Raw genomic sequence first — 13,754 nt, forward strand, 5'->3', positions numbered from 1 at the left:
GCCTACTGTTCATCCTATTTACCAGCATGAATGGTATTTAAGCAGTTTTTCCACCGATACATGTGAAATATTTGAACCTTATTTTCTATTTGCCTCGTTTATAAACTATTTATCTTAGGTTTCTGTGGATGGTGTTTATTGAAAGTGATTGCGAAAAAGAAAAAGAATACAATCAACAGCACATAGGATTACTTTTTTGCAATCACGTCTCTCAATGTATTTACCCTAAAAAACCTGGAAATGCAAGCACTGCAACCATTGCATTAATTAATGTTCATAACAAATTTGATCGCTCTTACAATTTACATGACATGATTAATTAATTGAATTTCACACTTTTATTAGCTTAGGGGAATATTATCACTGTCACACTACACAACTTGTTCAAAAAAGAACCCTAACAGTCTGTTTTCAAAAACACACGGCTTCACCTATCCACACGTTGAGGTGAAGTAGTCACTTAATAACTAAACAATACAAAACAACAGCCTGCCAACTATTGAGGACAAACCAATAGCTGGGCATTATCTGAAAACGAATTGTTCTGTTCATTACGACCCCTGCCTCTCTAAACCACTAACCACCAACTTCCTGACGTCACCAACATCAAGGTGGTATACCGATCGGCAACTACGTGACATCACTGATAGCAGGGTGCTGATGAAAAACAGCAATCTGCCATTGGTGACGTCACACAGACATTTTAGCATGTGCTCAGTTAGAACTCTAATTGCCTCGCCGACTATAAACCCATACAGGTAACTATGTCACTATGACCATAGATAAAATGCTGGTAACTACAGACTGCTCATAGGTCTTTGTTGATGACGTAAACGATGACAAATTTATTACGTCAAATTTGTCACCTATAGTTGCAAGTTGCGACTAAATATTTTGTAGCTTATTTATGTATGATACATTCCAAATAATCTTGTTTGCTTGGTTGACTGTTGGCTTTTGTGTTAAGCCAGGCTGGTATTCATGTAGGGGTAGGCTATACAATAACCCATCGGTAGAGACTATATGCTTGATTGTTTTCAAACTATTTGAATTTGTACTTGTTTGCCAATTTTTGTAATTAATTTCAGTTTTTATGTTATTGCCCATTAATCTTTCGTGAATAGGTTTGTCAATTTTCAAGCTTAAATTTCTGTCCGTTATGATTGCCTGGACTGCGTTTTCGTTAGGCAGTTTTCGCAGAGACCTCGGGGGTGCAGGAGCAAAATTCCAGTGTACAAGGAAGCAAGTGATGTGCAATGCGACTCATGTCCCAAGCCTGTTTGGCATTTGTGGTAGGCAAGATAGGTCCCTACCAATCTTTTACAATAGGAAACGGAAAAAAATTAATGTCTCCTTTTTAGAGAGATGTGTGCGATACCATTTCTACTCAAATATCTTGGGTGTGTCATGCCATACTCTGCAGTTTTTCTGAATACTGTGTGACGGTTACGTCACGAGTCATGGGTTGTTTTGTAAATGCTGAATTTTTATTTTGGGATTTTGCAATTCAGTTGTTGACCAAAGTACTGGGGCAGTCTACAACCCATCAGTTAGTTTCCAGTAACGAAAGTGGTGATTGACTCTCTGTTAAACTTAATTAAAACCTTTATTATGTGCAACAATTCATCCTGTATTCTCTAGGAGGTGTTAAATTTCAGAAAATATTTGCTTTATTATATCACAAACAATACACAAAGCGATTGAATTGCTCTAGTATATAAATTATCAGTTAACCTCCGAGCATTAACATTTTAGTTTAATGCTTTAATGGATGTATTGCAAGGTGAAAACTGGGCAGTTTCCCAGGAATTTAGATGGAATTTAGGCTTGAAAGCGAAATACTTCTGAATTTACTAAATTTAAAACTAAGTTTAAAAAAATAAATAAACATTAGCGATTTGTAAATTTTTGTATACCAATTTGTGGTCTTCTAGTAATTTAACTACTTCACAGTCCGACAAATTGTTACGATTGATGCTTTCTGTTTTGCCAAAAATTTTGAAAAAGAGTTGCCTTGTGCCTACCTTTATAATTATCCTATTAACCAGTTAGCTAAAATACAAATATCCATTATCTGGATAATAAATATTATTGATACCCGAACTAACCCTACTTCCTAAGTACTACGGAAAAAATGTTTTGAAACATTACCAAGTACCGTTACCGACAACACTTTCAAAGTACCGACTGCCCACTTCCGTTCAGTGGTATACCTAATGTCGCCAGTGATTGTAATGCACTGCAGAAACCGTGCTATACATCAAAATTAAAAGTAGCATTTAGTGTTGTATGATTTGATTTCAGGATTTTATCCAGGAGTTTCTAAGAAAAGGGTTGTTATAATTATACATGTTTCATGAGCTGTACATCTGAATAACTTGATGGCAAATTTATTGGAACACTTGGTAACTTTATCATTCTTACTGGTGTTACAAATCTCTGTTATCTCTGCAGAATATGGTTTTGTGCAGATAAATCCTTCAACCAAAACATTGTCCAATGCGGTAGACATATGTACTGCATACAACTCAGGTTTCAAAGCATTTCCAACGCATGCATCACCCCTTGCGGAATGGTTTGAAGTAGCTGATACTTACCCGGATTTGGGATGTCATCCTCATGTAAACAACAGCTTTAACAAAAAGATTGTCATTGTTAAACGTGGTAATTGTACCTTTGCGGAGAAGGCGTTTCATGTGTTAAAGGCAAATGGCAATGGTGTACTAATAGTAAGTGATGACGGTTTGGCAGTACCAGATGCCACAAGAGAAGATTTTGAAACTATCAACATAAGTGTTGCTGTTATTACGGATGAATCATATAAAGTTTTTCAAACATTGAAGACAACTGTTGGCCTCGTTAACATACGCCTTTGGGAATACGCAATTAATGTTCCGCGCCATATTGATCTAAATTTGGTAATAATATGGTTTTTAGCAGTTATTACATGTGCTGCTGGAGCTTGGGCTCAAGGAAATTGTAGGGTTAAAGAAACACAACAATCCTTAAGTAATGATAATGAAATTGTAGAAAATCTTGATTTGAATGTCAATGTAGCACAGTCTATTTTATTTTTTGTTATGAGTTCAGTTTCTATTTTACTGATGTATTTCTTTTACGATTATCTTGTTTATGTAATTATTGTTGTTTTTTGTTATGTATCAGCACTTGCTATGTTCAGTTTACTGCACTCATATCTCAAATATTCCCCATGTTACATTAGGTACAAAATTCCTCAAAATAATATTATTTTTCTGAAGAATCGGCCATCGGTTCTGGGAATACTTCTTTTTTTGTTATGCATGTCATTTTCAGTTACGTGGGCAATCTGCAGAAAAAAGTGGTTTGCATGGTTACTGCAAGATATTCTTGGAGTGGGATTTTGCATTTACATGATCAAAGCTATAAGACTGCCTAATTTTAAAATCTGTACTTTGTTACTGTCTTTATTTTTTGTGTATGATGTTTTTTATGTTTTTATTACTCCATTGTTAACTAAAAACAATGAAAGCGTTATGGTTCATGTGGCAACTGGAGGATCTGGAAAAACAAAAGAAGAGTTACCCATGCTCTTTAAATTGCCAAAGCTTGAGTTACTGGCTTTAGCAAAATGTACCGAGTTGCCATATTCATTGCTAGGATATGGTGATGTTTTACTGCCCGGCTTACATGTGGGATTTTGTGCTACGTGGGATTTCAAAACTAGTGCAAAAAGCATGGTAAAACTACACTCATACTATATTGCTGCCGTGTTGGGATACGGAATCGGTTTAATTCTTACATTCATTGCGATGTACGTCATGATGGTAGGACAACCAGCTTTACTATACCTTGTTCCATGCTGTTTGCTCAGCACTTTTTTTGTTGCATTAAAAAGAAATGAATTGAAAGATATTTGGAATGCCGAAACTGTCATATCGACTCCCATTTACAAAGAACTTGTTCCTGAATCTGATGAAAATATTGAATCTTTAGAACCCTTAAACAGCGTAAAGGATAACCTTTTAACTACAAAATAATAAATGATATAGTAAAGAGAAAAAATAGAATATTTGATATTTATCCGTTATGTGTGAAATGCTTGGAAACAAGTTTTTTAATCATTTTTGGTGATATTCTCGCATTATTTTCTATAAAAAACGTACTAATAATGTGAATGTATGTATTCAGTGTTGTACCAATAAAGAAAAATTAACAATCCCCGGGTTGCACGTAGCACAATACTCTTTTTAGTTCCCACGATCAATTGCGAAAAATAAACAGGTTCAGGTGTAGCTGTATGTTCATTTTATTTCCAAATGAATTCTCACAAATCTGTGTTTTAGTTTTATTTTTTAGCAAAATCTACTTCCTTTATCTTCATGTTATTATCTGTCATTTAATTTTATCAAACGTTCGTTCTCCCGGCTTGATTTTAAAGATGCCGATGTCATAGTGCCTAGCGATTTCCGAACTAATTCTGCAGAAATGCTGTGTCATGTCCAGTCCCGAAATTGCCTGTGATGAAAACAATAGAAAATATTAATGATATTTATTAATAACGTTTACTTGTTATTTGTAACTTATTTTGTTAAGGCCATGGTACACACTTTCAAGAAAGGAAATCGTACTTACATCAACACATACCGTATTTTATGCTGACCCATGCAAACAAACGGTAGCGATGGATTTTTTTTTATCTAACGTAAACCTAGAGATTTGCATACATTTCAACTACTGTACGTGAGAACGGCAAAAATGAAACACGCTGTTATGATTTATAATCCTACTGGCTATTATAATAATATCATAAAATATTATTGTTTCCTTCAAAATTAAAAGTAACACTGAACGTGAACTTAGATGTCCGTCATTATCACAAAATATGAGAAATTAAAGTCACTTTGTCATAGAGGCGATAGAGCTGTAACGTATTGGTGAGGTTTGATCCGTGTAGTATACTGTCTAACCGACTATTGTAGCCATAAGTGGCTTAACTCCGATATAATTAATATATCCGACTCCTTAGTAGAGCGTGTCCATTCCAGTTCAAAGGCGACTTAAAATCGATTGAATCTTCAGAGGTAACCTATGCTGCTACCACGAGTGCAGACAGTGTAATGTGTCCGATCTATGATGAATGCGCGACGCACCGAATCAAAGCGCATACCAAACACGTCATAATTACTACCTGAACACAAACATCTTAAAATATACAACTAAATAATAGACAGGTGGCGGTGTACGCCATAGAACTATAACATACTCACACAGCAAATAAGTATCATTGTCCTCGCATTTAAGAAGTTTGCAGTATTATAGACTGTACCAATTCCTGCATAGCATGCAAAAACAATTACTGGAATCGCAGAATTGTCTCGGAATGATACCTCATAATTGCCAACCATCTGGGCGACCTGTAAAAACAAGGAAACAAGTGACTTTGTCAATTGTCAACGGTGGACAAATTGCGTCGTTCAACATAAAGTAGGCTATGGTAGGGACATAAACCAATCAAAAATTAAATTCCGTTTATGACAGGTTTTGGTTTATCAGTAAAACCTTTTCAGTCAAAAAATGATGCGAAACCTAATTTGACTACAAGATTGCAATTGCAATTTGCAAAGGCCATTGCAAAGCATACCGCCAAAGAAAATGTTAAAAAAACATCAACAAATAAATTGAAGTAAATAAATGTCTAAACAACTAATATTAACCCTTTGCGGTCCACCTACATCCCTGGGATGATAAACAAAATTATGTAATGCTGTCCACCTACATCCCTAGGATGACTTTTGTGTACAGCGGTTTTTACGGGTCTACCTACATTCTAAGAATGTTACAACATTTTTTATCGATTTTGGAACATAGTAGATGGTATTTATTAGGGTTTTCCCCTGACTTTTGTTAAGTTGAAGTTAAATTGGAACTGGAAAACAGTTAGTAAAACTGGGCTAGGCAAGGGCAATTCTTGCACTCAGCTATAATGAATTTTGCTTGTTATTGTATTTTATTACTACCTTACAGACGAGAGTTGTAGTAAATAGTATTGGATTGTTTATAGTAAAATGGCTGCTAGAAGGTTTAGTGCTAATGATGTACTTGAAATGCTTGATTCTGAAGATGAAAATCATTCAGACATGGAGGTTGATGAAGAGAGTGATTTTTCTGATTCAGATATGGAAATGAGTTATGATGGGAGCTCTGATCCTGATGAGCACTCAGACCTATAACCCGTGGAAGTGTAATGAAAAATTTAGTTTCTTGCATCCAAGAGAAGTGCCTTCGGAATTTCACCCCTCGGCAAAACATTGCTGTTGATGAAAGCACAGTTGGATTCAAAGGGCGTATTGCTTTCAAAACTTATAATCCCCAAAAACCTACCAAATGGGGGCTTCGGGTGTATGTCTTGTCTGACTCGGAATCTGGGTATATCTCAGCTTTTGAACCCTATTTTGGAAAAACTACTACAGAAAATTTGTCGCGTCAAGATCTGCCGTTTACATCGAGAATCGTGATGCATTTAGTTGGCAAGCTGCTGTCAAAAGTCAGAGCAAGTGGTTATCATGTATATACAGACCGGTTTTATACAAGCTGCACTCCAGCAAAAGAACTGCTTCAGAATCAAATCCACCTTACTGGAACTATCCAGAAAAATAGGGTTGGACTACCCACTGAAGTAAAGCGTTTGCGATTGAAAAATTTACAGTTGAAAGCATACCGTCATCCACAAAATATTCTAACACTTGGATGGCAAGATAAACGCTTGATACTGATGCTCAGCACCTGGCACAATGCGGACACTGCACCCCACAGTCGTTGGCGAAATGGGAGGCAGGAAGATGTAGAGAAACCTGATGTAATCCGTGATTACACAGCTAATATGGGCGCAGTTGATCGTTCTGATCATTACTGCGCATCATACTCCTTCACACGAAAAACGCTGCGGTGGTGGAGAAAGCTATTTTTCTGGTTGGTTGAAGTATGCATGGTTAACTCATTCTTGGTTTACAAGGAGATGCAACATCTTACAGATTCAAGACACCTACAATATAGAAACAAGGTGATTGTGCAACTTATAGGAGACGTCCGCAACAGGAACCCCAAATGAGGAAGGCCAAGTGAAAGCGATTCTGCTGAGCGCCTCAACAAATCACCACATTTCATCAAAAAAGGAGCAAGAGGTCACACAAAGAATTGTATGGTTTGCAACACCAAAGAACAAAGGAAAACCACCTTATTCTTTTGTGAAACATGCCAAAGAAAACCTGGACTTCATCCGGGAGAATGTTTCAAACAATATCACACCCAAGTCACCTACAAAGACTGACCAAAGTCCAGGCGTCATACAGGAGTTCACCAGAAAATTTCAACAGTGTGATAACAGTGTGATAAGAGTGTGATAATTTTACTTGTATACAAACAGCATTTGTGTTTCAATAAACGTCAGTAGTGTTTGAAAGTTGTGATACCTTTTGTCTAGAAAATACATGATGCAAAAAATTGCGAAAAGTAGCATTTTTAAAAACGCTAAAAAAAAAAAACTAAAAAAAATTTCGCCAAAAAAATTTCTTATCCGTACTCTACACATATAAAACTACCCAAAAATGCATTAAAAAAAAATTGGACCTAGACTGACCGAAACGGTAAAAAAAAATTGGACCGCAAAGGGTTAACACCGCCGCTCTAAGTATAGCCTATAGGCTACACCTAAATATGTGTAGGCTACAGTTGTAAACTTTGCAAGAAAAGAAACACAATTGTAAGTTTATTTTCGTTTCACACAAAAACGTGCTGTACTAATAATGCGATATACTTACCAAAATTCTGTTATTTTGTTTTGCAATGAAGAATCCTATAAACAATCCATACGAAATCAGTAATCCATCATTTCGTATTGATTCATGTGTAAAAGCTAAACTGATGGCAAACAAAACTTGTCCGAAGATTAATGTAGAAACAGTTCGAAAGGAGAGCTGCATGGGTACATGGTAATAAATCCGTGCTTAACTTACATTTTAAAAAGACAATTACTGTAACTGCCAGAGAGCTACTGTAAATAACACCACTTGCCAGAAGGAAATGGTCTGCGCTTGTGGTATGTTCGATATTTTTAATATGATCTTGTTTGCTTTGATGCAAACTTACAGTTGTTCTATTCAACTTACTGAATGCTTGTGGATTGCCTTCAAATTTTCGATTAAATTAGCAAATGCGACAAAAATTGCTGATAGTGACATAACATCTCTCAGATAAAGCGAAAAGATACCTATCTAAAACAAAATTTCCCATTAGAAGGCGGAAAAATAACATACTGAAGACGATGAAATAGCCAATAACATACTTTTTGAAAAGGCAAAAATGATATAATCCACAAGTGCTATACGACACTAACCTCATATGCCCAGAATTTTGAACCCATGACACCGGTCAATATCATGGTCAGAATAGTAACCAACTGAGTCTCAGTTACATCGAACCTATAGATAAAATATTCGAAATGGCCTTGTTTAAATTGATTTGCTTGATAACCGGTAACAACTTCACGTTGTGAATAAGCTAGTGGGTAACTGGCAATTAACTTTTTGTTGGTCTTGAAGTTTTTGTTATTGCCAAGTACAATTTACCAGAAAGACAAAAAATATCATGACCGCAAAGCCCGAAAAGTGAGCTAAAAGAACAAACAAACAATCGATCAAGTTTAGATATTTATATAATAGCTTTCAGCAAATATGACTGCAAATATGCACTTTAGCACATCTTATAAAAATTACAGTTGTCATGGTAATTGTAAAATTGGGTTCAATGATGTTTATAATTTGGGAATGGCAGGAAACATGATTACGGAAGTAGGCGTCTAGTTACATACGAATACATCGTCCATTGTCCTGAAATTTAATGGCAGTGCTAAACTCCAGCGTTGTAGCACCACTGTAATTTGTACATTGCACGTTTTACTGTAAATCCTCAGGACTCTGCGCTTTTTTCCGTTCATTGGTCTTTTGTGAGCGTATTTGTTTGACCAATCTACAACGAGGTTAGCACCATACTTTTTCTCCCGCTATCAATAACGAAAAAGAAATAATACAAATAATAATGCCAACATGGCGAGTGTCTGTTGCTAGTCTATATAGCGACAGTGACATCATGCAGTAAGCTTCTGACCACTAAGCAACTGAAGTCTAATTATGTCACGTCAACATATTAAAATGATACTTACATAAAAAATAAAGCGCAAAAACGTTGTTTTGCATAATAAAACTATACGTTGGTATAGTTTTAGTACAGTATAGAGTAGCCTATACGTTTGTACATATACGATACGGTGAACGTAACCGAAAAAAATCAGTGGTTATACACTCGTACAGTTTCTTTGTTTGCTAACCGTATACCTTGCAAAGTGTACAGATCCTGTAATCATCGATCGCCACTGAACGGAGTAAAACGTCAGATGTCCGGTGTAAAATGTTACCAGCCATAGGTTAATGTTGGAACCCTGTTGCAATCCATTTGAAACAGCTACAAAAAACAGAGCTACGAAGAAAAAATCAAGTGTTAGTTGCACTATCTTTATTATTATACGTATATTGGTCTAGCATAAAATATTTACTGCTTGACAACGCATCGCATCCATGGTCAAATATGAGCTCAATTGGTCCGTTGTATCTTCCAACTCTCCTGCATTGCTTACCATCCAGAGCGTCAAACGTTTGATGCCAAAATATACCAAAGCCAGTCAGCAAATACACCCAGTTCGGAGCCTGCGTAACATTCATGTTAGTCGAAATATAAAAATGCTAATATTTAAGTTGTCAAAACAAACAACAATTACAGTATAAAAATATAGTACTGTATCAGTTATTCTGAATTGTAAACAAGATTAATGCAACAGCAAAAGTTTACATAATATTTTTTTCTCAAATGTACAGGACTGTATTTTTCGTTGGGTGCTATCGTAGACACCCTTCACTTTTCACCAAAAACTTAATGATGACATACCGTTTAGCAAATATTTACGCAATTCTAACCAAATGTTGCTGTACGATTTGCAATGGCAGTTTTCAATAACATCATTTTCAATGTTGTACAAAGTACTAAACGAGGTAAGTTTCAGTCGCTTTCTACTGCTCAAAAATTTTAGTTTTTCGGTGGCATTAACAACCTAAGGCGTTATATCAATCTGGTAGTGACTTATTTGGCAGTAATACCATGTTTTTTACTTCGCAGCCACCGCTGCTAAGCAATCACCGCTGATGTTGTCATTTGTATGAAGGTTATTATTAGTGCCATGTAGTCCTTATGTCGGTGGTTCTCAACCTTTTTGACAAGTTCCTCCCTTTAATGCTTCTTAACGCACTTCATTCCTCGCTTTCTTCTTATGGAATTTTATGCAGAAATTGTACACAAACATACACAATTTGTACAAAAAAAAATATAGGCGAAATTTGTTCAAAATTTTTTCTACCTTTACTGTTATGTGGGAACTAGCAGTTGATTGTGCATTGAAAAAGTTTTTTGCAAAATTCGTAATACTTACCACCGGTACAATGCGGTCACAATCATTAGCAAAATCAAAACAGAACAGAAAGCTCGATCGAAGCAAAACTTAACTCAGTCGTTTTTAAGAGGCAAATCATCATGTATTGCAAACCATTTTCCTAAAGATAAGTGGCACACTACGTTATCTATAAGCCTCTGAGGCTAAGCAAAATATTCCTTCCTAGAAAGTTCGTTCGTTCGTTCGACCTCACCGATCAAGAACCATGCACTGCGTTATGTAAAAAAGTTCCTTCTGGGTCAGTTATATCGCTCGTATGTGCTTCCATTTTAGAAATTTATTATACACGTCATATTTACCTCTCCGGTTAAATTCGGTGAATAGACAGCAGTCAACGCACAACAAACGACACTTCCCAACAGACCGATGCAAGTCAGCGAATTCGGACTCGTGTTTGCCGGAACAAAGCGAAAAGCAAAATTCCACCAGGCTGCAAAATATGTCTCAGTAAATACAACAAAGAAAAACAACAGATTACGTCTATGGTGCCGCGATATAGGCCTATACAAGAAAACATTTTACATATGTGACGAAAGCGTTCACTTCTGACATTTACAATTCCTTCCAACGAAGCCAGTTTAATGTGTGTAGCAACTCCTTATTCAGCATTATGATTCACTTTCAATGTAAATTTGTATAGGGTGATGGTCAACATAATGATCGTCAATGATTGTGCTCCCACTTATTTCACTCGTTCACTGACAGATAAAAGTAGTATGTTTATATACCTAATCTTTTAACAAAATAAGCTTGTCTTACTGAGTCGTCCTATATACACACTTTATGCTTTATGTTTTGATATATAATTGAATTTTGGTGTTTATACATTGCGGGTAGTATCGTTTTAGACGTACCAGCTTGTATTGCACAACTCAAGGACTATAGTAACTGTTACATATACCCCCCTTGATAGTGTGTATGTCATCGTGTTGTGTAAGACATCGTAAAACTGCAGTACGCGCTGTTTCTAATTGTGGCACGAAGCTCAATTATACTGTATCATCGATTTCTTTCCACTTTCCTCCAAACAATCATTCCAGACTTGGGCGTGGAAAAGTACAAGGTTATACAGGCGTTTATTTTCTGTACGTCCCTGGCTTACGGGTTTGTCAAGGAGTGCCTGCTGTGCTGAGTAGTTTTCATCATTTGTTACTCCTTTTATGGCTTCTTGATTTAGACAATTAAATTAAGCAAAATCAGCTTTGGTACGTAATTACAAGACACAGCATGGACATCTAAGGCGGCAGGAAAATTCCGTCACATACATGCGATAGAATGTTTTTATCTAAAGGGAAAGGGCGAGCACAAAATGAAGATATATACTTGCTATCCGTAGAATATTCACATACATGTTTCTTATCTACAGTCCAAAAGCTAAGTATTTAATTAATTCAATATAAAGCTTGACCTTAAATTTAGGCACTACAGGACTGTTTAAGTTTGCCACTATCACATGAAATCTGCAGCAATTTCAAATAAATATACTCACGGCAAAGCATCCAACAAGCAAAAGAGTCGTCCGTTGCAGTATAGGAATGTTCATCAAGAGCTTTTAAGTTTTTTTCGGTAAGTAATCTCATTTTACAAAGGAATTACTATCTATGCTTCATCAATAAACTAAAAAAGACAATGCAAAGCTAAGTTGTTAACTTGTAATAAAAGCTGAACACGGGCGTATCTCGGCAACAACATTTGCGTTGGTGTGCGCCGAAGAAGTGCGATTACTAATCACAGGTTTGCAATCAGTGTTTACGCGGTGTTGTGTCACCGGGCTGCATTACTTCTAGAAAAAACTTGTTTTGAGGTTACATATTGTGAAACAGTGTGATATTTCCGAATTGAGATTTCTGAAAGAAAACTCTGAAAAAACACGTTTATCGTTATTATTCTCACCTTGCTTTTCCCACATCATCAAATTTATTTCAAAAATATAATATTGTTATAGCCTACTTGTAGACCCCGTATAATATGATATGTAAAGCGAAAACAGCGACATTTATCTGTTGTAGGCAGGGCTTCAAATTATCTACACCAATAACGTAAACGACATAAAAAACTGCAAACAAGAATTATGGCTTAGTAAACTAGAATACTGTTAAATAATAATTCATAGTATAACCTCGTGATATTAACCATAAATCATTAGTGCCACTGTACTGTACTTCAATGAATTGCGATGGTAAGGAAATAAACATTCCTATGGAGCAGTGTTTGAACGAAAATTAAATTCATTCGTAACAGCGAGCGACTCAAGTTCAAACCTTATGTGACTAGACCTTAGATGCAATTCGCATGAAAAACCTCATCATAAAGTTTTAAAATTAAAGTTTAAAATTTTAGTTTTAAAGCCTTTCCCTGACTAAAACTGGGCATGATTCCTCATTGCTCGAGCCCCAGTTAGGGGCAGCTTAATCTAAAATATTTTTGTTTGGCTACGGTACCTATAGTTACTTAATATAGGATCATAATCCATATTTTAAGTCGATTCACTTCATCCAATAGGTTACACTGATAGCAGAACTTTGTTGCCTACACGACTACTGAGTAAACTTGACCAATAACATTGCTTGAATCGCGAATGCACCCCAAGTCTATAACCATGGTTACAACTTTACAAAGCCACCTGGAATCGCATGGTGCAATGCAAAAATAACAAACATGTTTGGTGTGGTGCGAGTGCTTGTGAGTGCGTTGACTTGCGGGGTTACAGCAACCACGATCAGTGTCCAGACAAAATCGCATGTCATCACAACGCAAACTACCGCAAGTCGTCGTAAATAAAATTTTGTGCAAATAGAATCTAGTATCCAGGCACCTTAGGGCTTCGACGGATCATGGATGCGATTGAGTGCTTCTAAGTTTTTTCACAATACACCCCCCAACAATGCCGTTAACTTTTAGTACTAAATTATTGTGCTAGTTGCTGTTGATGGCTTGAAAAACGTTGTTGTATAGACTGAGACATATCACAACTTTTTGTGAATTGGTGATAGAACTAGATGCAAGATGACTGAACAACAGGCTACAATGCAGCAACTTGTGTTTCGATGACATGCGGATTTGTCTGTATACAGTGAATGCTATTGCTCCACGTCAATGCATTCGCAAGCAGTCACATCGGAATAAACATGTTTGTTTTTGTCTGTCATAAATTATAATTCCAACAGAAAAAAGTATTTTTTAGTCTACTTCTTACAGTATTGGTTGACCTAATTTC

At 36.1% G+C, this 13,754-nt stretch overlaps 2 protein-coding genes across 4 annotated transcripts; one reads left to right on the top strand and one right to left on the bottom strand.

The window, feature by feature from the left end:
* The first annotated feature begins 780 nt into the window (after window positions 1-780).
* Window positions 781-4,200, top strand: LOC143445751 (signal peptide peptidase-like 2B). Its single transcript, XM_076945053.1, has one exon. It carries the CDS (start codon window positions 2,382-2,384, stop codon window positions 4,017-4,019), a length of 1,638 nt encoding a protein of 545 aa, XP_076801168.1. The 5' UTR covers window positions 781-2,381; the 3' UTR covers window positions 4,020-4,200.
* A 72-nt stretch (window positions 4,201-4,272) lies between these two features.
* On the bottom strand, window positions 4,273-12,189 carry LOC143445752 (cholinephosphotransferase 1-like). Of its 3 annotated transcripts, none has more exons than XM_076945054.1 (9): window positions 12,027-12,189; window positions 10,837-10,967; window positions 9,590-9,740; window positions 9,372-9,513; window positions 8,375-8,459; window positions 8,148-8,252; window positions 7,800-7,955; window positions 5,250-5,396; window positions 4,273-4,497 (listed from the first exon to the last, which is right to left on the bottom strand). In XM_076945054.1, the coding sequence occupies exons 1-9, from the start codon at window positions 12,115-12,117 to the stop codon at window positions 4,375-4,377; spliced, it is 1,131 nt and encodes a 376-aa protein (XP_076801169.1). In that variant the 5' UTR covers window positions 12,118-12,189; the 3' UTR covers window positions 4,273-4,374. The 3 variants fall into 3 exon arrangements, with proteins under 3 accessions (XP_076801169.1, XP_076801171.1, XP_076801170.1); XM_076945056.1 differs by lacking the exons at window positions 10,837-10,967; window positions 12,027-12,189 and adding exons at window positions 10,188-10,354; window positions 10,517-10,767; XM_076945055.1 differs by lacking the exons at window positions 10,837-10,967; window positions 12,027-12,189 and adding an exon at window positions 10,188-10,504.
* Window positions 12,190-13,754: the final 1,565 nt, after the last annotated feature.

This window comes from Clavelina lepadiformis, chromosome 2 (genome assembly GCF_947623445.1).
Source record: "Clavelina lepadiformis chromosome 2, kaClaLepa1.1, whole genome shotgun sequence".
NCBI lineage: Eukaryota > Metazoa > Chordata > Ascidiacea > Aplousobranchia > Clavelinidae > Clavelina > Clavelina lepadiformis.